Consider the following 25,510-nt stretch of genomic DNA (forward strand, 5'->3'; position numbering starts at 1 on the left):
CACCATAACCGAGCAGCAGCATCTCGCGGTTGTTTTCGCCATGCAGTGGTTTCGCTGCTACCTGTACGGGCGGCCTTTCATAGTATACCGATCACCATTCGCTATGCTGGTTACTCAATATCCGTGATCCGTCTGGTCGGCCACCAACGGCACGCAGATGCAGACTGCCTCTCACGGTTGCCACTTGCCACGACAGAATGTGACGTGGATAACTTCGATCATTACATCGCTGCTTTATCTACGAGGTTTCCCAATACTCGCGCCTTCCGAACAGAGCAGAACAGCGAGCAGCACCTGGAGACGTTCTTCAATACTTCTCAGGACCGAAACTCGAACAGCTAGTTTTGTGCACGTGATGGCCTGCTATGCAAGAAGGCTTACTCAGACACCGGCCGTTGGTTCCTGCTGGTAGTACCTGAAAGCATCCGTCTTTCTGCTTTACGCGTCGGGACAGCTGAGATCTGCGAGAACTTTGCACCGCACCCAGGAGCAATTCTACTGGCCGCGGACACGCCATACGATTGACAGTACGTGGCTAGCTGCTGTCAGGGCAAGAGTCACAATAGTGCTACTGGTATAGTCCCCGGAATGCTTCACCACGTGGCGCCGTGTAAGGCTTGTTTTATGTCGGAGTCTACCTTTTGTGTCCTTTTCCAAAGTCGCAAAAAGGCAATTTAGTTTGTTGTATGTGTGGGCCATCTTACTCGATACTGTGAGACAGCCGCTCTTCCCGCCGCTGCAGCGTATATAATTCCGTCATCTTGCTACAATGGCCCCCGAGAGTTGTGAAAAGTGACAGAGGCCGTCAGTGTACTGCCGATGTAATTGAATAACTTCTTCGTTTATGTGCATCTGATTTCAGACATTTGACTCCTTAGCACGCTCAAACAAATGGCTTAACAGAACGCACCAGCAGAACTTTCACCAATATGCTGGTAGCGTACGTCGATTCGGACCATAAAATATGGGACCGTGTACTTCCTTTCATCACATACGCTTTCAACACTGCCAGGCATGAGACCACAGGATACCATCCGTTTTTACGCCCTCTCCCATTGACACAACCTCGGTGGCACCATATCCCGATTTTCCACAAACTACGAGTGCTTTAAAGAAAATGGTCGCACTTGCAAACTTTCCTTCAAAGCAGTTCTTATGACTAAATTCGGTGGAGACGAAAACTAAGGCGCCCGTGTGCTGTACGATGTCAGTGCACGTTAAAGAACCCCAGGTGGTCGAAATTTTCGGAGTACTCAACTACGGTGTCTCTCATAGCCTGAGTTGCTTTGGGACGTTAAACCCCACAAACCAAACCAAAGCAAATAATATGATGACCTGGTCTATGTTATAACCTTGTGCATTTCTGTAAGCGCAGCCTGCTAGCATTCATATTGTACCGCGCTCCGATCAATGATCAAAATTATTTCTTGAACCGCTTTCGCACTTTTTGTGATGTAAATCATTTGTCGTTAACGTCATAGCGCCTTGAGTGCGAGCTGAGTTCGACCGCAGCTCGAACAAAGTTGGCATTAGTCATATATTAAATAAAGTCTTCTACTAGACTACCTAAAGATTAGATTAAAGCGGTAAATTACTTAATGCTCGCATGAAGCATCGGAGAAATGTCACGAATCCCATAAAACAAGGTAAAAGCGCCAGCTTTTACAAACAATAGTTCATTTGTTCAGACGAGGAGGTAGCATTTGAAAGAATCTTACTCGGAGGTTACAGCACACTTAATATGCGTGTTTGAAAAAACAAGGTGCCGCATCCAGCCCTGTATTAATAACAAACTTAAAACGAACACTACTGTAATAATTATTAAGCGCGGACTCGCTGCTACATTGGCACGGAGGTTGCAAAGATTTCAGTCGAAAAAATACTGATAATGTTTTCATAGAGGCAAAAGTGCATAACGCCTCGCACACTAGGAAACGATCAGTCTCCCAAAATTGGCAGCTTTGGAATGACGCGTATCCTGGTCTGAGAAAATATCTGATTCCAAATTTCGTTATTCTGTGATTTCTTATAAAGCATTGTCCACACGCATTGGCAATCACATGTTTGTAAAAGGCACCGGCGAAAACTGGCTAAAGGGCTGATAAATGTATCGGATAGGAGGGGACGAAAACAAGTGCCTTGAAATGGTTTGTTTCTTCCACATATGATAAGGCACGTGCTTGCGATGACCCCAAGGTCATTTCGAATCATGTCCGGGAGTCGGACACTATAAAGGTCAACACCCGTGCGCGGCTCTTGGCCGATGGCTCGCGGAAGAAAACACGATACGGTCAAGCATGAACGCGCCGGTTTAAAATTGGCCGCCCTCCAAAGGCACAAGGAGCAAAGTAGTACGCCTGCCGACAGCGTCCTCGAGACTCTATGAGAATCGATTTTTCAGGATTTTCCCCGGGAATCTCGCAACAGTTCCACCCACGTCCTCGTGCTGGACAAAACTACGCCGCTAGCGCCAAAGCTGCACATGAACGGACATGTGCCATCCTGTCAGTCGTCCAATGATTGCTGTAGCCAGATGGCACAGTTAATTTATATACGCAGGAAACAGCGAAAAAAATGCAGCTCCCTCGATACCACGCTATTCGATTCGCTGACTCTGCACCCACAGATAAAAGACATATTGCGAGATTGAGCTATTTCATCCCACGCAAAGGCGCACGATACGTAACTCCTATGTTTAGCAGAGCATTTGGAGGTAACGCGATGGGTACATGCTCGAGCGTGAGTGATAAATGCAGCAGCTAGAAGTACGCGGCGCAACACTCTGCACGCTGGCTCATCCATACATGTATTTATTAGCTTTCAAATCTTGACGGCCACTGTTGAGCGCGGTTTAGTCAAGCACGTCAAGGTAAACTTAAAATTCACGGTGCTCCTTATTCACCGGACCGTGTGGATCGCCGAAAATCAGGCTTCATGAAGAGCTGGAGGTTGCATAGCGCACAGCACCGAAGGAACACAATGCGAGTGCCATGGAACCTAAAGCTGATTACCCACTATTCCGAACCCTGACTCTTCTAATTCATGAAGAGCCTTTGTCAAGAATATGACACAAATTATCAATTTGCATTTTGGGTTAGGCCTTGTGACTAGGCACAGTGTGTCGTATTTAAAAAGTTTCGAGTCTGCATGTTGTCCCACAAGGGTATAATACATGAAACTCCAGTCAGGAGGTAGTTTGTGAGTAACAATTTCAGCGACCTAATAATAAGCTTTTAACACATATTATTGAACTTAATTTATTTCCAGTCGTTACACACAACGTTGTGTGACGTGAAGAGACAACATGATTTGGCAGAGATGGCAGGAGTTGTCCACATCGGCAGCAGTTTCAAATTTGGAGGTGGGAATCGAAACTGAGAGCCTTGTATCCCGACACGCTGCGTATAGGCCAAGCCCGTTTGTATAACTTTGCTAAAGCACAGGTTTGCATCTAACTTATGTCGGATGGTCTTTTACATGATGTGGCAGCTTACGACGTTGTGCCGATAAGCATGGTAGAGTTAAAAGAGACCCACATTAAGTAATGGGATGGACGCGAACGAGGATCCGGGGCTGCAGACCCAAAAGGTAAACAAAACTAAACGAAGATGAAAGCTTAACTACTGCAAAGTATATTAGAACACTTAATTCGCGTTTAGCGTGTATGTAACCACGCAAATCGACAGCCATTGTATGCTGAGCTTGCCTCGATAAATAGTATGATCACCACCATAGCAGCGATGAAGTGGTTTGAGCGTCCGCTTACATGCAACAGGTGCGGCTTTCGAACCCGCCAATGGGTACTGATTGTTTTCGATTGGGAAAACCAGCCTATCACTTGGCGCTAGCAAGGGTTGCCAGGATTGAAAAACCGATCACTGACAACGTTTTGTAGGGTAAAATGACATGTGTCCCATGGCCCTATTTGGCCAACCTTGCCTTTGCGTCTTGAAAATGTATCATCATTCGAAGTGCACGCCTATATTATGCGCCGCTTTTGTCATTGAATAAGGAGCGAGGATTCGTTACTTTCGAAGCTTTTCGATCATCATGAAATAATAAAGAGGCCTCAAAATGACTAAAACACGTTGGATGCACAGCTTTGCCCCTAAATCAGTGCAAACAGGGGAGGGAATAACAGACATAAACGCAAGTAAAAAAACAAAGTGCACGCTCTAGCAGTACGCCTTTCGGCAGCAGACATGCAAAGCACGCACGTTAAAAAAAAAATTTCAAGGGGCGCACTTAAGTCTCCTTACGGGCGGTTTGTGAAAGCACGCAGGGGCGTCTTGCATTCGCTTTGGTTGTCTTGTTATGGCGATTCCGGATTGCATTGTTGGCTATGGCTTATATTAGGACTCTTCCCGATCTCGCAAGTCATTATGCATTAAGACGTTAAGCCAATTAAGACTGTATTCATTATTGGCTTTTTATGCAGATTCTAGACTTTATTCGCGGCTGTGGCTTGGATTTCGGCTACAGGACGGGTTTGACGGGTTTATTAGTACATGAACTTGAATTCTATAGCGCTGAAGAAACACCAAAAGAAGAAAGACACAAAAGCACAGAAGCGCTTTTCCGTTTGTGTCTTTCTTCCTGTGGTGTTTCTCCAGCGCTATAAAATCAGGATTAGGGCTATGACTAATGAGGATATCCATTATGTAATGTCATTAAGACAATACAGTGAAGTAATAAAATCGATTCGGTATACTGCCTTTTTTGGGGTTCTTATGTGAATTGTGTAGGATTGACTTTGGATCTCTCCTTTGGTCATGCATTTCGCGGACAGCCACTACTGATGAGACAAGAAACGGGTTTCGCCTTAACAAAAAAGACAACAATTCCATCACCACGTTACGAGTGAGTGTCTGCTGGTGTCACTGGCAAGTTGAGCAAACATGACCATTCATATGAATTCAGACATTTAAGTGGACTGGCTTGCGCGACAGCGCAGATTATTTTGACCACCCCTCCCCTTACATTTTTTTCGTCAATAAAAATGCCGTTTACTCCGTATATGTAGGTGGAGTCAGATTCGAGCGTCCTCGAGTTAGTACTGCTTTAAGTCCCGCACACAATGAGCGCCCGTGCAATACGGCCAAACAACCGTATAGATTCATATGAAATGAAGTGGACAACAGCGAACGGTCTGACCCCGCATGGTCTGGCCCGAACCTGCAGCACAAGGAAGTCGGCGAGCTTGGCGAGGGGCTCGATCTGCGAGCCGATCTCGACGAAGTGCTCCTGCGGCGGCAGAGTTACGGCGAGCAGGAAGTCTCGGGGCGCCGCCGGCCGCCGCAGCCGTGATCGGAGCAGCCGCACCAGGTCGGTGAGGGCCCGAGCGTCGCTCGCGCGGCCGCATCTTCCTCCGGGCGTAGGCCAGTGCAGGTTGACGCCGTCGTAGCCCAACGACACGAGCGTCGCCTGCGAGAACTCAGAAAATGAACAGCATGCTCCCAACTGTCCGAATCTTATTCACTTCTATAAACCCTTCAAGAATGCGCTCCTTGGATGCTGTCATACAGCGCGGCAGCGGTAAAGGGTCCATTCTCCTGAAAATCCGGCGTCCGCTTTCTCAACGAAATATCTTTGGCAGATGGTTGATGGCTGGTGACAAGGTAGTGCAGCCTAGATTGGTCGTTGAGGTTTGTGTCTAGGGGAGACCACATGACATGGCGCAGTTGCCAGACGCTTGTCTGAGAATAGCGCTGGGAACAAGACGAAACGGACTAAAGGACCGTGTTTCTTCTTGTTCACAGCGCTATTATTTAGGTATGCAGTACCAAAAAGCCCTGCACCTTGAACTCGCCAGACGCTATAACACGGGCTACGCCTTTGAGACGAGAGGATGAGATTGGGTCCTTCGATCCCGAGTTATAGAAGCTACATCAAAGGCACGCAGCACGCACGTAATACTTGGTAAATTGAGGCTTTATATCCATGTCTTGTGGTCATTCATGACGTATGGTAGCTCACGACTGCTTGGCAATGAGTATGCGTGGAATGTGAATAGAAAGGTGGCAATATCGAAATGAGTAGATGGCGCAAATGAGGATCGTCACGGCGAGCGAGATAACGGGAGCCATTACCGCTAGTGCGAGATAACATTAAAGGTCCCGTTAGTAAGAAAATCCTGCTTTGCGTTGCAAGCGAAAAATCATGGACATAGCGCGGGAAGGTGGTGGTATAGTTGCCGGATGAAATGCCTGGTGCCGATTGGTTGGCGGTTGCTGTGACGTAACGAGATCCCATATATGGCCGAAGCTTCCAACTCTGTATTCTTGTTCAAGAAGGGAGCGTGAGACGGGAATAAAACCTTTCAGGACCTTCCGGCGACGAGAAGAACACGCCATACCCGTAGGCCACAAATGCTCGCTCGTACAGCATGTTTATAGAAGGGCTTTATGGGTGTCTATATGTCTTACGGTCTTTCACATAGCGGGTTAGCCGACAACTGTCCGGTAATATTCTAATAAAAATTTGCGAAATCTTGAAGAGAAAACTGGAGGAATCAGCTCTTAATTAGCAAACTGCCTGTATACGAACGATGATCAGCAAGTGGAGTCGCAGACAACAGTCATTACCGCTATCAGTGCATATCCTTAAAAGCAGACAATTATTATTCGCCCCCTCCCCCGCTTATTTGTGGGCGAAAAGCTTTTTTCTTCCTTTGTAGACACAGCAGAGCCTGGTAGAATACGGCGCCGAACCGGGAGGGAACACCAAGGCGAACAGATGCGTATTTTGTGCTAACAGGTGGCGCCACTAGGACGGCCGTCATTGCTGGCCTTTGGAACGCACCGGCGCGGGCTGCGGACTGCTGCTGTGCATATTGCGTAAGAATGCCGGCTGACTTTTAAACACCGCAGTTTTGATGCAGGTGTCATCTGTATTGTCGAAGTAATCTGCGAGGAAGTACAGTTAATGACCCTGTGTTTATTGGAGGAAGAACAGACGAGGCTTTCTAACCAAGGTGCACATCATGGCCTAAGCCACCGTTTTTCTCGGAGGTGTATCACTGGTTTATGTTTCTTTCTGGGACAAAAAAAAAACGCCTCTTAGCTGTAGGGAAAGGCTATACCTCACGCACCTTCTCATTTTAGCACCGGCAGTAGACATGGGAATGCGTGAACGACTCTGACATTTTCTCAAGAGTTGTATATGCGTCTTTGCACTGATGCTGCGTTATTTTCGCAGGGTATTAAGAAGTACCTTGACCTGAATTTAATGTCTACCCATTCATAAGAATTGATTGTGCAGAGAGTGAAAGCCAGTGTGGGATGTCAGTGAATCTGCTTACTTAAATTAGACAAGCGTGCACTGCTGCAATAAGTTAATAACTGCTGCTTTTATAAAACTAATGCACGGGTCAATGATGAAATTTATCATGATAAGACTTTTTATATACCCGATTGCACGTACTGCCAATTGTGAGTTCAGAATTCTTGTGCAGTTTCCAGTCACTTGCGCATGAGTGCAGGTGAACGCCGCTGAGCGCCTGATGGGGCCTTCGAGCAGCGCATTAGTTTTTTGAAGCTAGGACATTTACAGGAGGTAATATTGTGTCTTATAAATTGTCTGGGATTACATGCGTGTCCATAGTGAGCAGTAAATATTGTGCACAATACTAAATGTTGAACATTAATAAACCAGATCTGCCAGCACGGTCTGAACATGCGTTCGCCCTTTGCGCAAGAAAATTGAAGAAAAAAAAGGTTTGAAGGGATATTCACTTTGTAATCTATTCAGTTTTAGAGTAAACCATGTTTTCCACAAAACGCGTTAGAGAGAGAATTGACACAAAAAAAGAATAAAGCGAGCCGGTGGCTGACGGGTTTGTCGAAACGTTCAGCCAAAGCAAACAGTCAGAAGGGCGCAGTAAAAGAACATACGTGGTTAAACATTTTGTAGCACCAACACATATCTATGAGCATTCACACGAAGTTTTTAGGCTGTTTACAAGCTTGTTGTCCCCAGCGATAGCGAGTACGTAGGACGGTGCAGTCGGGTGGCATCGCGCCGGAAGCTGTCAAACCATAAGGCCCGAAGGCTGGCGATGGCGCAAGGGTAACATGATCAACAACGGCAGTGCCCATGCGCTCGCGCTGTAAAAGGCCTATATGCCGTGCTCGTGCTGGAGCAGCGCTTACATCAAGTGTATTCCCAGTGTTATTTGGAGGCGACGCTAGAGCCTGGCGCGAAGACGTCTACGCTCAGTCTTTCAGCTGGAATGGCGCGTGCGCATTCGTGGCGGCACGTGAGAGCGAGGCGGCCGGTTCGCGTGTGGGCTTCACGTTGCGATCGCCGGCCAGAAATACACTACGGATGTCGTACGACCAGCTCACACTGAAACCACTAGGCGGTGATTCTAAAGTAGAGCCTCATTCGCTTTGGGACGTTAAACCCCACAAACCAACCTAAAGTAGAGCTGAGCGCGTGCATATGCTAAGCCAGTAATAAACTCATTTCACGCTTGCTTACGCCTTGATCACAGGTGAGGCAGTGATATTTGTATTGGACTGCTATGTGAAAAGAGCATGATGAAGCTGTACGACGAGCTCTCTCCACTTGCTGACATTAGTCTATTCAGTAGGTGCTTTGAGGTCAGGTGATACCTGATGCATCCACATACGCTTGGGTATGCTGGGAGGCGCAAATAAATTAGCTGCGACGTCACGACAATATATCTAACTGTTTTCACGGTCTCCACAAGCATCAGGACTCGCGTGAATATAGAAATAGTATCTGGCGTAGACGGTCAGACATAGCTTTGGAAATGCCCATAAAGTTAACGCTAGTCAAGATTCGTATTAAATTGTGAGCGTGGCGAGCTTTTTTAGATTCCATCCCATAAATCTGATGGTCACCATGAATGCCACTCATGCACAATTGCTCATTGTTGCCTCTGCACTGTGCTACCCCATCCACAAAGAAGGCTAATGCGGTTGCCCTCCGAAGCGGCTCAGATATCAGTATGCATGCAGCACTCAGTTTTGACTTCACCGCTTCCATTGCTGACAAAAGTTCTTTACAGAAATACGGCGATTGAAAACTTAATACTCCATCATTGTGGATCAGCATTTACGGCAAGTGACTATTGAGCCGAGGATCCTGGCTCAGAAAAAAAGACATACGCTGAGCCGTTTTCCACGTGAACGCCTCTCCGACATACGGAAAACCAATTAGTATTGTTGAAGGCTCTTCATTAATTCTCGCAAATGAACGCTAAAAGAAAGCCGGAGGTGAACCATTGGTAACTGAAAGCATGCGTTTCGCCTAAAGCTATGGCTAAAGATACGTCGGACGGACCCAGTAAACTTTCTTCCGGGTATGTCGGACGGATCTGAGATCTATATTTTTACGTTGTGCTTAAATATACGTCGGACGGCCCGATACTTTTTTCACGGGTACGTCGGTTTCCTAAGTACACGTATCAAGTGAGGCATTCCCATGGGTTCGTATTACAACGACGCGTTTCGATCGTAATTACAGAGCAATTCAAGTTGGCACAACTGCACAAGTGTGAGTCGCGCGGTGGCTATCTTTAGCGCCTAGCATTTTTCCCCCGTTGTCTAGTCACTGCCAGAAATTTGCCGATTGGCGCCCGATGCGCGTGCGCTTCGAGTGTCACAATAAACTGGTAATTCTGTTTGTGCAACCTATGTGCGTGAGAAACAGCGTGTCTCTCACTTATATACTGTTTGGTACAAGTCGATGGGCAGCAGCGTAGAAATTCAAATTCACCCTACGATATTTCCATGCAAACAAATGTGGCTTGCGTGTGTACCGAAGTTCGGCGCCGCGTATCTTCCGCTCGTTGTTGACGACGCAGTGGCCGTTCGATCAACTCACGCTAACATCGAGCGTATATATGGGTTTAAACTCCGTGCACGCGAAACCGTGCGCAAAGCTGCAAGTTGAGCACTACTGCCATAAATACCCAAAGAACATAGCTATTCGTACGGAAGCGAATTATTCGTGCTTCCGGCTTTCCGATCGTACACTCTTGTAGTGCTGTGCAGCGCGTGTTTGCCTCGTCAGGCTCGCCGGCGTGCTGGTCATCGCCGCCGCTGTACCAGCGTAGGCCTTTACCAGATTCGCTCTGCTTCTTGCCAAGGCTGTGAGAGAAAATCTTAAGAAAGGATTGAATGAAACGCATCCTATTTCCTCTGCCTGCCTGTAAAGAACTAGCCTAGCATTTCATACAGATTACAACGAACGGACGGGTGTTCTGCAAAATGATGTGCGTGGTGTGTCGGCGCTCGATCTTCAGAAGGTGGTGGATGACCGAAGACAGCACTAGGAATAGCTCGCTTACATGACGAGCACATCGGGGTGACAGTTTAACAGTTGAGGTCCAAACGAAAACTGCTCGATCGCGAATGTGCGTATCTCTGCTAGTGTATCTCGCCTAGCACCATTGCTTGCATGCAACCTCTGCAACAACCCTGAGTGAAGACAATGATCTCCACAATTGCCCAAATGTAACTACGTAAGCATGGGGAACCCTTCTTAACACCCCTCACAAGATCCATGTAGGCTGAGCTGGCTGGGTTTCATGAACTGGTAACAAGCTGAAAGCAGACATAATACGTTTAGGCGCAACTTTAACCACAGACTTTCAACCTTAGGAATTCATTCTTTCTGGTTAACATCCCTGCCTTCCGCCCTCCTTTTCTCCTCCTCCTCCTCCTTAGCCATAGACTCGTATCGACGTCCACCGTACCTTTGCTGAAAATGTAATAAAGACATAGGACGTATGTTTAGACATTCCGTGTGCCTAAATATCCTTCATTCCACAACCAGAGGATGCGGCTGCCTAAAACACCACCGATAAAAGTCGTAAATTTGCAGTTTAATGTACAAAACAAAAGCATAAAAAACGCACATGCCTTCATCATACGTAAAGACGAGACACAAAAATAAAACACCAGTGCCTCAGTCTGCTCATGAACTGCGATTTTGGTTTCTAACTGGCCTGGTGAACGACGCACAAATATCGCGTCAAACCGGGAGAAATGTAGAATTCTCTGGCACAGAAAAAAAAAATGCAGAAGAGATGCGTAGCTAGGCTGGTAAGTGGGTGGACGACAGAACTGAAGGACACTTGCACAGACACGCATACTATTACGCGATATCCGCACCACCCGCAGTCGTTAAGCAGCTCGCCGACAGATGGCACTTGGTGTCGAGGGTTATGTGGACAGTTATGTGGCGTGGACGCGTGTTTCATCGCCCCTCCGACTGCACGTGGCTATCAAGAACGGACAGACTGGAGACAGCGGGAGCTTCCGAAAGCGACAAATAGATGAGTTCGCTCTTTTATTAACTTTATTTAGTTTTCAGCTAGTTAGGTTAGGTGTAGCCTATAGAATAGATTTTAGCTCTTTGTCCTAGCGGCCTGTTTTTCGTGCCCGCAGCTAGGTTTTTCGGCTTCATTCTTTAACTGTTTGTTAGCTTGTTAGCTTTTTAGATAAACATTTTTTCTAGGATATTGGCATTCGCAGACTTTATTTGAACGCGTGTTTGCTAGTCGTTTTTGTGTATTTCCTTTGCAGTCTGTAGGTTCTGAGAACTCGTAGTAGAAATAGTTCAGTTGATATGCTTAAGATAAGCATCCAAAAGAAGGTTAAGTGCACTCAGTGTGAGGCGCAGGTTAATGTCAAGGAAACGCGTTTCGACTCGATAGAGGAAGCGGAAGGCACTGACTTTTTGTGTTTGTGTAGCGTGCCGAGTACGCGCCTAGATAGGTTTGAACTATAGAAAAGGTCGTTCTAGTGTCGCGTGTGGAAGCCTTAGAAAATGAATTAGGTTTATTAAGGGCAGAAAATCAGAAAATGTTGTGACAGCTTCCTCAAATTGCAGAAAAAATGGCCGAGACTGTCCTGGGAAGCAACGAGGACGGACATTCCATTGCGGGCCACGTGGCTGGGACCAGCACTGGCATGGGCGGCAAAAGCGAAGTAGGTGAAGCGGATCTCAACCGACGAAGTTATTGAGAAGTAGCTACAAAGAATTCGAGAAAGAAGGAAGAAGTAAGGAAGAATGGAAAATCCCAGAGAGAAGGACACAGATAACCCAAAGCAGAAGCCAACATTTGGAAGGGAGAGAGACAATGCCCAGATGCTTATCGTCGGGGGTTTCAACATGAGCAGGTGCAGTTGAGATATCATGGAAAGTGTAAAGGGTGATAAGCGAGTATCAGTTGAAACCTTCCCAGGGATGAAAATGAACGCAGTGCTGAAAGACACCAAAAATAAGCTGTCGAAAAATTCCGCAGAGCGCAATATTGACACGTGCATTAGAGGTGAAGAAGAAGGAGCGCAATCGGTAGAAGTAGATGTCTTTGAAGTGTCGGCCTGTTCCTGTTGCCCACGTTCTTGGTTAAGCTCCTGGTTCAGCCCTCGTTCAGCGGTTGCAGTAATTCTTTAGTGTAACAACTGTTACAATATGGTGATAGTAGCCGCGGGGCTGAACCATATGTCTTAAATGATGAGGCGGCAGGTTTAGCTCAGGAAGTTGACGATATCAGGGCGATAGCACAGCAAGCGCAGATCGTTGTGTGCCCAGTACCGGATGTGCTAGGAACTAATGGAAAGCTTGAAAAGGACGTGGAGACAGTTAATCATCACATAGGAAAGGTAAGCCTGGAGAAGTGTTTCGAAGTGGTTGACGTAAACAGGGAGGTGCATAGTGCAGGGTTTGGCCGGGCTTTTCAGCGAGATGGCATCCATTTTACCAGAAGGGTGGCAGCAGAGATAGGCTGGCGCCTGACAGGTAGGGCTGTAGCTTTTTTAGGGGGTCTGCGAGGGCTCCGGGCGCAGGAATAGTTAGAAGTGAAGCAAAGGAAAGCGTAACAACGGAGGCTGAGCCAAAAAAATGGCAAAGAGGAGGTCGAGAAAGAAAAGTGCAAAAAAGAGATTTAACACTAGGATCTGCTACATAAACCTGCAAGAGGGTAAAAAGAAAGCGATGTGGCTAGAGATAGAACAGCAGTTGAAGGATGACGAAATAGGCATGTACGCTCTATGCGACACTCATCTCAGGAATCTAGAATATCCGCCGTTTATAGAAGGCTACGTCTGGGAAGGGCAAAGCAATGCTAGGGTACAACCCCAAAAGCGACCGAATGATTTCACTTCGGATCCAAGGTCACCCTTTCAACATAACAATTATCCAAGTCTATGCACCAACCACTACTGCTGAAGAAGCTGACGTTGAGAAATTTTATGTTTATCTGCAATGCCTTTTAGAATGCACTTCATCATCACACGTCCTTTTTCTCATAAGAGAGTAGAATGCTAAGGTGGGGAGTGAAGAAATATCCGGAATTGCAGGCAAGTTCGGTCTTGGTGAGCCAAATGAAGATGGGCAGAGGCTAGTAGAGTTTTGTCAAGAAAACAACCTGACCATAGCGAATACTCATTTTCAACAGCACAAGAGGCGCCTGTACACATGGACTTCCCCGGACGGTCTGTACAGGAATCAGATTGATTATATTCTTTGCCGGCAGAGATGGAGAAGCGCTATACAAGCAGTAAACACAAGGCCGGGGGCCGATTGTGGCACCGATCATCAGCTTCTTGTTGCCAAATTTAAGCTTCGATTGAGGAAAACGCAGAAAACTAGAAAGCCTTTCAGGTATGAAAGCCTTTCAGCATATGCTGTGGAAGTGAGGGATCGATTTCAAGAATTAGAGATGTGGACTGATGTTCGTGATATATTACAAGAAGTTGCTACTAAGGTAGTTCCAAAGCAAAAGAAATGCAAGAAAGCAAACTGGTTATCTGAAGAAGCTTTGCAAATAGCTGAGGAAAGGAGGATGGCAAAAGTTATGGGGGAAACAGAAAGATACAAGGTTCTCAATGCGGATTTTCAAAAAATAGCAAGGAGAGATAAGAATGTCTTCCTGAAAATACAGTGCCAAGCAGTTGAGGACAACAGCCAATTAAGGAACACAAGAGCTCTGTATAAGACACTCAAAGATATCAAAGGAAGATTCTGTGATAAGCTGGGCGTGATAAAGGACAAACGAGGCAGGGACCTCACTGAAGCCTCAGAGATAAAGAAGAGGTGGTAGGAATACACAGAAGAACTGTACAACAAGGACCCGGATGTGCAAACCCAACATAAGACGGTTGTGATTACTGATCTCGAGCCGGGCATCCTGAAGAGTGCAGTTGAATGGGCCTTAGCTAGCCTTGCTAAGAACAAAGCTAGCGGAATTGATGGCATTCGAGCTGAGTTGCTTCAAAACATCCACCATGACGCTGGTAACGTTCTGTATACATTATGTCAGCAAATTTGGATAACCCTGCAGTGACCACAGGATTGAAGGAGGTCAGTTTACATCCCCATTCCAAAGAAAGGCAGTGTCAAAGATTGTTCCAACTACCGCACGATCGCGCTTATTTCGCATGCTAGCAAGGTGATGTTGAAAATCCTCCAAGGTAGGGTGAAGCAGTATGCGGATCGGAAGCTTCCGGACGTGCAAGATGGGTTTCGCAAGGGCAGAGGAACTAGAGACCAGATTGCCAACCTTCGCTCGATCATGGAAAAGCAAGAGAGTTCCAGAAACCCATCTACTTCTGCTTTATTGATTATGCGAAAGCGTTTGACTGCGTAGATCACAGTAGATTGTGGCAAGCTCTCCAAGAGATGGGAGTTCCAATTCACCTCATCTGTCTTCTCAGGAACCTTTATGAAGGGCAAGAGGCCACAGGCAGAGCTGGGCATTGTCGTACTGATTGGTTTCCGGTTGAGAAAGGAGCGAGACAAGGCTGCATACTGTCGCCCTGCCTATTTAACCTATATGCTGAGTGCATCACGAAGAAGGCCGGTCTGGACGAGTCTTCAGCTGGAGTGAAGATTGCTGGAAAACGCATCAACAACCTTAGATATGCGGATGATACCACTTTAATGGCTGAAAGTGAAGTGGAACTCAAGAGACCTCTGATGCGCGTACAAGAAGAGATTGAGAAGTTTGGGCTTAAACTGAACATTAAAAAGACAAATATCATGGCGTCTTGCCCTATCAAGTCCTGGAGCATCAATGGACAAGAATTGGAAGCTGTGACAGATTTTCTCCTCTTGGGCTCCAAGGTTACCCCGGAAGGAGACTGCAGCCATAAAACTAGGAGACGCCTGCTTCTGGGAAAGAGAGCCATGGCAAGCCTTGGCCGCCTAGTAAAGAGCAGAGACATTAGTCTGCCAACTAAGATCCGTATAACTCGTGCTATGGTATTTCCAGTTGTGATGTATGGATGCGAGAGTTGGACTGGGAAGAAGGCTGACCAACGAAGAATTGACGCGTTTGAATTGTGGTGCTGGCGGATACTCTTGAGAGTTTCTTGGACTGCCAGCAGATCAAATCAGTCGCTATTGTCGACTATAAGCCCTGACTGCTCATTGGAGGGTCAAATTCTAAAGTTAAGGCTCAGCTACTTTGGTCATCTGATGAAAACAGAGAAGTTGCTGGACAAAGGTTTGATGTTGGGAAAGGTTGAGGATCACCGGAGAAGAGGTAAGCAGCAATCGCGACGGTTAGATAGCATCCTCGAGGCGCTGCAGATGAAGTTATGTGATGTTAGGAAGATAGTGAGAGACCGGAAAGCGTGACGTGCAGATGATAGGGTCACGAAGAGTCGGGCACGACTTATCAACTGAACTGAATTGAACTGATGTCTGGGAAGGGGCAACAGAACGAGAACGGAGAAAAAGGGGGGAGGGGTAGGTGTGTTGATACACCAAGGAACAAATTGGAAAAGAATAAAATCATCTTGCAAAGAACATATCTAGGTATCAGGAACAATTGCCGGCTTAAGGATGGCTAGAGGTAGTTTATTTAGAAACAGGACACCAATGCAGGCAGGATGACAGGGATCTCGTTGATTGTCTCAGTGACCATATAAGCCAGTTTGGAGACGGGGCCGATATTACTCTACTGGGGGACATGAACGGCCACATTGAGAATATGGACGGATACACGGATTGGAACGGGAAGCTAATGCTAGATTTCTGTGTGCGACACAACCTAGTTATTCTAGATGGAGAAATAAAATGGGAGGGACAAATCACGTGGGGATTACGGAACAGGCAGACGACCATTGACTATTGCCTAATGTCGCAGGGAATTTATAGCAAGCTCGCAAAAATGGAAATAGCCGAAGAAGGGAGTGTAGTCTGGGAAGTGATCATTAACGTATTAGTCTGCAGATGGCGCCCTTGATGAAAAACGAACTGGAACTTAGACAAAAAGTAAGCGCAAACTTAAACGACGATCAAATAGCGCTGATAGCAGCAGACATAGAGGAAGCAATTGTGAATCAGCCTATTGTGAATGAGCCTATAATATTTACTTTACTTATTGTATAATATTAAATGTGTTTGCGTACAATTTTGTGTTTGTGTGCGTAGTTTTGCCTACAATTATATATTATTTGTATATTGCATCTGTATGTGACAGTGTAATGAACTTTAATCTCTGCAATTATTGAAAAAAATGTTATGCCAAACAGTGTGTCCCTGTTGCCTGGGTGGCCGGAGCATTGTCAAGCTGCTGCTGTGCAGCTTTTTCTCCCGTCCCCCTTTTTAGCCATGTATTCCTTCCTTGGTGAAAATAAAATGTGCGTGAAAAAAAAATTAAAAACCCATAGAAGACTGAGATTATGAACAGGTAGAACTACTCATAAGGAGAAGAAATAAGGAGGCTAAAGTAGCAAACCGCTGGAATGGAAAGAGGAAGCCACAGAGCTGGTGAAATAAGGAAATCAGAGAAGCCATTGAACAACGACGGGCAGCTTCAAGGGAACACCGAGAGGCAAAGAAAGTACAGGTATCTTAAGAGGAAATAAACCAAAAATGAAAATCGTATCGAGAAAAGAAACGATGTGCAGGCCTTCGTCCAAAGTAAAATAAGACAGTCCACCGATCGCTGGATGGCCGAAATACACGATGCCACTAGAGGCGGACCAAGAAAATTCTGGAACCATATAAGCTGGCTAGGTAAAAAAAAAATCAAACAAAGAAGGACCGGAGTCAAGATACCCAGGGAAATTATTTAAAGGGAGACAACGCTGTGAACTACCTTACATCAGTTATAGCCGAGTCATTTAAGAGCGTGGATAGGGTAATCTCCGCAAATCAGCAAACACCACAAGATAGCCGAATAGAAAGCGGCTTAGGACTGACCAATCTAAACTGGAAAAAGGCGGAACAAAATATTCCAAAAAGCACATCTACAGAAATCGAAGAAGTTTCGATCAAGATGCTCGCTGGGTTTAGTAATTTGTTTAAGTAATTTGATGAAGTTTCGATCAAGATGATCGAAACTTCATCAAATTACTTAAACAAATTACTAAACCCAGCGAGCACCATGCGCATTGATAGCCTCATCATAAACGACAAAGACATACATGGAACCGAACTTGCTGACTGTTTTAACGATTTCTTTGTCAAAATAGGTGGAAACATCGGGCATAGCGGATCAACAACGCAAATACCGATAAATCATAACAGCATATTTCTTCAGCCAACCTGCGCTAGCGAAGTCAGTACGGTGTTCCAAAGCCTTAACAATAGTCGTAGCACAGACGCAGATGGTTTAGAGATAAGGTCTATTAAATATGTAATTGATCACATTGCACCTGTGTTAGCCCATATATTTAATTCCGCACTCTCAGCAGGTGTTTTCCCAAAGGACATGCAACTGGCTCGCGTTATCGTAATTCATAAGGGAGGTGACAAAAATAATATAAATAACTACCGTCCAATATCCATTTTACCAATATTTTCTAAACGGCTAGAAAAAACAATTAGTATTCGAATGGATAATTTTTCTCAAAAACACAGTCTGTTGACTGAATGTCAGTTTGGATTCAGGAAAAAGCGTTCCACAGAAAATGCTTTGCTCACCAAAATGAGATCATCTTGTAAAACATAGAAAATAAACTAATAATTTTGGGAATCTATATTGATTTCAGCAAAGCCTTTGATCGTGTTAATCACAATCTGTTAATAGAGAAGACAGAAAAATATGGTTTCCGTGGTAAGTGCACTCGACTAATTCGTTCATACTTATCCTCACGCTCACTGTTCGTTGAAATTAATGACCATAAGTCACAAATACGATCCATACAAAGCGGTGTGCCTCAGGGCAGCATTCTTGGTCCAGTTCTTTTTCTATTTTATATAAATGATATAGTGCTAATAGATAATGTGTCCAAATTTGTCATCTACGCTGATGATTGTAACATATTTTTTAGTGGAAAAAATGTGACGGATATTCTACCTCTCGCAAGCTCAGTTTGTTTTCGGCTGCAGGATTGGACTGAGAAAAACAACCTCTTATTAAATGAATCGAAAACAAAATGTGTTTTGTTCCGCGCACCCAGTACATGTCTAGAAATGCCTGAAACCATCATCATTGGTCCATATATAATTAATCTGTGAAAACATCTGTGAAAACACTTGGCGTTATTTTCTCTGAACACATGCTTTGGAACGACCATGTCGATCATCTTTGCTCAAAAGCGCGAAAGGTAGTTGGCATTCTCAATAGAAATCGACATTTATTTCCTGCCAAAATTAAACAGCTTTTGTATAATTCTTTACTCCATTCCGTGCTCAGTTACTGCGCACTGGTGTGGGGAAACACTAGTGCGCATAATTTAAACAAACTAATCTTACTACAAAAAAAATCTGTTAGGGCGATAGAAAGTGTTCCATTCAACGAGCATACTAAACCTCTATTCTACAAGTACAAAATAATGAAAGCCGATAGCATATACAAGTACAAACTAATAAAAAGTTACAATGTAGCAATGCAGGGCAATTTGGACACATTCCTCTCACTCGCCAATCTCCATAAGCAAGAATACATATACCCTCATCGCCATAAACTACCATGGAAAGTTCCCGTCACGCGCACAGGTTATGGCCGCCAACGCGTTGAATACACACTCCCCCACACACTCAATGACTTTGCGAAGCAAGACATATTCACTACGAAACTTAACAAAAGGGACATAGAGCAGTTATTTATAAAATAGCATTAGTGTAACTAGATGTTTCTTTTTACTTTCGTTTTGTACAGTTCCTAGTACACTGAACAAAAATCTGAAATGTTACAGTGCTGTCATTGTTGTCAGGGTGGTTGGAGCTTTGTCAAGCTGCTATTGTGTAGCTTTTTCTCCCACCTCCTTTTTTCGCCATGTGTTTTTTGTTTCGGTGAAAATAAAAATTGATTGATTGATTGACTGATTAATGAACTTGGTCCAAGAAGTAAGGAAACGTTGTTAAAAGCTTTGGAAACAGTCATAACGAATAAGCAAATTCCGGAAAGCTGGCGGCAGAGTAAACTGAATTTTATTTGAAAAGAGATAGGATGCACATAAAATCCTACAGGCCGATTACCATAACATCTGTTATGTACAGGTTGGCCATGCAGGCGGTGAAATTAAAGGTGCAAGCATGGGTAGAAAATAAGAAGAAACTCGGAGAACTTCAGAACGGCTTTAGAAATGGTGGGGGCTTAGATGATAACCTGTTCGTGCTTACTCAATACAGAAAATATACTATTGTATTTGGCCTTCCTGGAAATAAACGCGGCGTACGACAGCGTAAAGAGGCAACTCCTGTGGAACATATTAAAAGAAGGTATTGGCCATGAGATAACAGAGTTCCTACAGAACAAAATACCGGGATAACAAAGGTAGAAATTGCATGGGAAGGAATAAGAAGTACTGAAGCTGTCAAGGTATGCAAAGGATTAAGACAAGTTGTCCATCACCGCTGCTGTTCTTGATTTATATGATAAATATGGAACGGTGGATACAAGAACTTAACATAGGTTTTATCCTGTCATATAGATTAGACGGATAGATGGTAGAGCAGCGTCTCCCCGGTTTAATGTATGCAAACGATATTGTGCTGTTAGCAGATAGCCAGGAAGACTTGCAAACCCTAGTTAAGTATTGCGGAGACGAAGGGGACGCTCTAGGCTTCAGGTGTAGCGCATTTAAGTCGGGTCTGGTGATTGGCAACGGCTCTACTGATCAGGGTACTAAAATACAAAGCCATGAAATACCCAGAGTGGTCGAATATAAATATCTCGGCGTATGGGTAAACGAAGCATTGGCAGAGATTGAAAAGCATGAGCAATCACTTAAGGCAAAAGGGCGAAGAAATGCTGGGATAATGATGCATAGGTCATTGTGGGGATATAACAGTTATCAGGTGCTGAGGGGTATTTGGAAAGAAATTATGGTTCCCGGGCTTACTTTCGGAAATGCGGTTTTGTGCCTAAAAGCAGAGCTGCAGTCGACATTCAAAATAAATCATAGAGCCGTCGGACGATTAGTACTAGGTGCCCACGGCTAAACCACAAATGAGGCGGTACAGGGAGATATGGGCTGGGCATCTTTCGAAGTACAGGAAGCTCAGAGTAAAATATTATATGAGGAACGCCTGAGGAAATTGGACAGTAACAGATGGTCAGCTAAAGTATTTAAACAACTTTACCCAAAAAGCGTTGACTCACAATGGAAGAAAAGAACCAGGAAGCTAACCAGTAAGTATGCTTGTCATAAGGACGAATAAATAGAGAGCGTTAAGCAACAGGGCAAAAATACACAAGAGAAATATTGGATAAATTCTATGGGAAAGAAAGAGAGTATGGAGCTATACCGGAAGTGGAAAAAGGCAGATCAGGAAGGAAGCTTTCTTTGATAACTCAAAGGCAATGCCCCACGTTTTGAAGCTAGATCAGAGTGCCTTAGAACACGCAGCTACAAAAAGAAATTTAACCATGAAAGAACACGCCTGCATTATGCGGTAAATCGACAGAAATAATTGACCATCTTATACTCGAATATGATGGCATCCATCCGGAAGTCGATGCAGGCGCAGTCACGCTTCTTCCCAAGGCCCTGAGGTTTAGAGATACCAGTGGCCGGGTGTATGAACCTGCGGTGGAAGCTAGCAAGAAACTATTGGAAGATTGATGGCTTAAAAGCAGTAAAGTAACGTAATGTAAGGAATGTAGAAACAAAAATTCAATGATGGTATAGTTACCTGATCTAAAACAATCATCATCATCATCCTGATTATACCCACTGCAGGGCGAAGGCCTCTCCCATATTTCTCCACTTAACCCGGTTCTGTGCTAGCTGCATCCACTTGACCCCTGCGAACTTCTTAATCTCATCCGCCCACCTAACTTTCTGCCGCCCCCTGCTACGCTTTCCTTCCCTTGGAATCAAGTTTGTTACCCTCAGCGACCATCGGTTATCCTATCTTCGCACTACATGTCCTGCCCATGTCCATTTCTTCTTCTTAATTTCCACTAGAATGTCGGTAACTTGAGTTATTTCTCTGACCCCCTCTGCACGCTTTCTATCTCTTAATGTTACCCCTACCATTTTTCGTTCCATAGCCCTCTGGGTTGTCCTCAACTTAAGTAGAACTCTCTTGGTTAGCCTCCACGTTTCAGCCCCATAGGTGAGTACAGGCAAGATGCAACTGTTGTGCACTTTCCTCTTGAGCGATACCGGTAAGCTGCTAGTCATAATCTGCGAGTGCTTGCCAAATGCGCTCCATCCCAATCTTATTCTTCTTGTTATTTCTTTTTCATGGTCCGGATCTGCGGTTACTACCTGTCCTAAGTAGACATATTCGCCTACTACTTCCAGTATTTCTCTACCTAATGTAAACTGCTGTTCTTTCCCGAGGCTGTTGAACATTACCTTAGTCTTCTGCATATTGATTTTCAAGCTTACCTTTCTACTTTTCCTGTCTAGGTCATCAATCATTATTTGCAATGTCATCAGCAAATCGCAGATTACTGAAGTAATCTTCATCTACACTTATCCCTAACTGCTCCCATTCCAAGTCTCTGAATACTTCCTCTAAACAAGCTGTGAATAGTACTGGGGAGATTGTGTCTCCTTGCCTAACACCTTTCTTTATGGGAATTTTGTTACTTTCTTTATGCAGAACTATGGTTGCTGCGCAGCCACTATATATATCTTGCAGCACTTTCACGTACGGCTCGTCTACCCCCTGATTTCCCAATGCCTGCATCACCGCCGAGGTAAAACAATAATAAAGATATAAGAAAAAAAATGAGCATGTAGCAACTGCTACCACCTCGTTTCAAAGGGGACGCTCCTATATTCTATCGATTTATCCATCCATTTAGGAGTGGGGACGAGAGCAAAAACGGGGAAGGAAGGGGGTGGGGACATGTTAGCAGGAGTAAGAACTGCACCGTGTTCGTCGCTCTTTTGTCTAGTAAGTTTGTGTTTGCGCTGCTCGTCATGAGATACGTGGTGGCGCTTGACGGCATCCGATGGTGGTGGCGCCCGCTGGTGCATGCAACCATTCAACGATGACATGTAAGGGCGCTTTGCGGCAACCGATCGTGGTGGCGCCCGGTGGGTGGCTTGATGTATGCAACCATTCGGAAATGGCAATTCCGAAGAGCGCTTTTTAAAACTTATATAGCAAACTGACCCTTTATCGTTACATCACCATGTAAGCTTCCTTCGCGCACTTCCTTTTAACTCCACAAATGATATAACACCAAAGAGCTGATTCTATTGTTTTAGAAAAAATGGTTCCAGCACAGTTATAGACACGTACATTTACAGTGTTTTTTATTTTTGGTTATATGTTCCAGCATGTTGCATGCGCTTGTGCTGCTCAGGAGCCCTGGTAGCAGACATTGTAATGCGGAAACCTAACACTCCGTTAAGCCAAACAGACATTGCATACTCACTATGTGGTCGGAAGTGGATGTCTTGGTGCCTGTACAGACATCAATATAACGCGCGCAACATAATATTGCCGACTGATCCGGTATTATGTTGTGATTTGTGCAGCGAGTCAGACAACTCCGACATATAGCCCAATCACCGTTCCTGCTGTCTTATGCTGGCTTCGAAGGCACTTTAGAACCATAAAAACAAATGTGTCAGCAATGGATATTTCGCTTGGAGAACGAAGTTCATCGGGCGAGCCGAAAGAAATTTAGTAGGCCTCCAATTACATGTTCTTATCTCGTCGTCTTTTTGAGATGAAAGCAGAGGCGGATATATGTACGCAAAACCGGAGTTACCTGTCTCATGCGCTTGACCCAGCGGCCCGTTTTTCTCGAGCCCAACCTCTGGGCAACACCGGACAGAACGCTTGATTACTGCGAGGAGTAATCCACGGAGCGAACCACGGAGCGAACCGCTATGGATGATGCGGCAGTAAGCGAAGGCGCGCAAATATGGCTGTTCGTAATAAAATTTTGACAATTGGGCGCAGCCAATTATTACAACTTTCGTAACCATTTCGGTAACTATGACCGATTAAAAGTCTTGCGGCCAAACACAATTCGTTAGGTTCAAATTATGCACCGCATACAACCACTACAAACTACCTCCGTGGACAGCGCAATGAATCAAACCATACACAAATCAGCGCTGAATGACGAGGCGAAAGCAGAGCAGCAAAAACTGAAGCGCCGCAGAATGTATTAGTGGTATTATTATGTACTAATTGAATCTTTTTTTTTGCATTGTGTGTCATCGTCATCATCATCATCAGCCTGACTATACCCATTGCAGGGCGAAGGCCTTTCCCATATTTCTCCAATTAGCCCTGTTCTGTGCTAACTGCATCCACTTGACCCCTGCTGTATGTGTGTATGTAGTAATAATACTCCTCAAACCTGAGCGAAAGTTTGGGCTTCGAGCGTTATAGCAAAAGAGATCCTAAAACGTCATTGCTCTCACATCACACCTCCCCGTGACGTATTGGACTTCTGTTTCGACACGAAGCCGCGTGCGAAAAGCAAACTGGGAGACGGCCATCCACTAGGAAAGGTGCGTACGCTTTTTCCTTCGGGATTCCCGGCCGTGGCCGGGGAACCACCTTGGGTTGTGAACGCGCGCCTTGTATACTTGCTCGAGTCCAGCAGGCCCGAAAGAAGTCCGACACTCACCTCCGCGGTACTGAAGCTTCCGAGTCGAGAGAGCATGATATTGCACGGTTCTCTGCCACTGCCGGCGGCTACGCACGTTGAGCCATCGAAGTATGATCTGTATCGTCGAGATATGCTCAGCGCAGCCCCTACCCTCCATCATCATGTTTCATGGGATCTTGGACCATTTGGTTCGCCGTGCTCCCTTAGCTCCGCCGCGAGAGCGTGAGTAGATTTTGCCTTGCGCGCACGGTGCCGCGGCCCCGTTCTCGGGGCTGCAGCTGGGCTATGGGTTACGACGAGTTCTGGGAGTTCGTGCAGCGTTCGTGGTAGAGCTTTCTGTGCATTAAACATTTGTGCTTACAACTTGTGCTCTTGCTTGCTTCTGAGTGGAAGCGCAAGCACGCAGTGCATGCCGACTGTGCCCTCGGCTTGCTCTGGTCGGAACTCACGGTATGTGGGTGAGGGGCCACCCAAAGTTAACGGGACACCATTTCAAAAGTAACTACATGAAATAAAAACTGCTTTCACTAGTGAGACATCTAATATGCCTGAAATGTATTGGGATGTATGAACCATTTAGTTTGAAAATAAACACTGCATCAAAACTTCTTGAGACCGTAGTCATAATACACTTGGCAGCCCAATGCGGCTGGTACAGAAACAAGCACACAAGTACGATAAGAAGTTTGAAAAAAAAAATGCATAAAGGTGCATCCTATGCCACAAGGGATAAATAAAATAGGGGCAGGTGAGGTAAACTATGTGCATACAACTGAAAGACCCCATAACGAAGGCAATTTTTTGTTTTACAATAAATTGATTAGTTAAGCTATTTCACTAATTTAGTAAATATTAACTTAGGATATAAATTGTATTTTCAAAGTTGGAGGATACATTCAGAAACCCCGATTCTATTAATCGCAATAAAGATAATATCACCTGAAATTTTTTCCGAGCTGTAGCTCGGAACAAAGCGCGCAAAATACAAAAGAAAATCACGTGACTAGGGCCGTCCCGCGTCACGACTGTGCTGCTGTCAGTAGTGTTTCTAGTAAATGAAATTACCTGCTGTGTGGCTTCACGACCTCCTTGCAGAGGCTGATGGCCCGACGGCTTCTTTGCCAGCTAGTGGGATTGTGCAGGTTGCAGCGAGCGTGCCATCGCCAACATATATAAGCCTACCGCCACAAAGAGGCCAGCGAGTCACGGCCGCAATGGATTTAGTTCGCTCAAAATATGATTGAGAGCACCACAATCGCGGCATGCAAATGCGTTTCTCACGTGTCTTTTTATTTTCTTCATTTCACGAGATTTATTTGGTGCACGAAAAAAATGCACTTATAGGCTTTCTTCACCGTCCAAATAGAATTGGGTCTCTGAAGGTGCTCTCAAACTTTGACAATTATATTCTCGCTGTAAAGTCAATGGTAACAATATAAAAAAATAACTTGATTAAATAATTAATTTCAAAACAAGCAAAGCCTGCGGAGTGCAAGATGATGAAAGTTTATAGTTAGCGTCCCTGGCCTACCCCAAATA

General features: G+C 45.2%; 1 protein-coding gene across 1 annotated transcript in view; it reads right to left on the reverse strand.

Annotated features, from left to right (window-relative positions):
* The window catches only part of LOC146187993 (chitotriosidase-1-like), a 78,421-nt gene that overhangs the window by 18,991 nt on the left and 33,920 nt on the right, over nucleotides 1–25,510 (reverse strand). Inside the window, exon 2 of the mRNA XM_084603068.1 lies at nucleotides 5,176–5,424. Coding sequence (XP_084459194.1) covers nucleotides 5,176–5,424 — 249 coding nt within the window. The remainder of the gene's footprint in view (nucleotides 1–5,175; nucleotides 5,425–25,510) is intronic.

This window comes from Amblyomma maculatum, chromosome 5, assembly GCF_055883805.1.
Source record: "Amblyomma maculatum isolate TAMU_Amacu chromosome 5, ASM5588380v1, whole genome shotgun sequence".
NCBI classification, from domain to species: Eukaryota; Metazoa; Arthropoda; class Arachnida; order Ixodida; family Ixodidae; genus Amblyomma; species Amblyomma maculatum.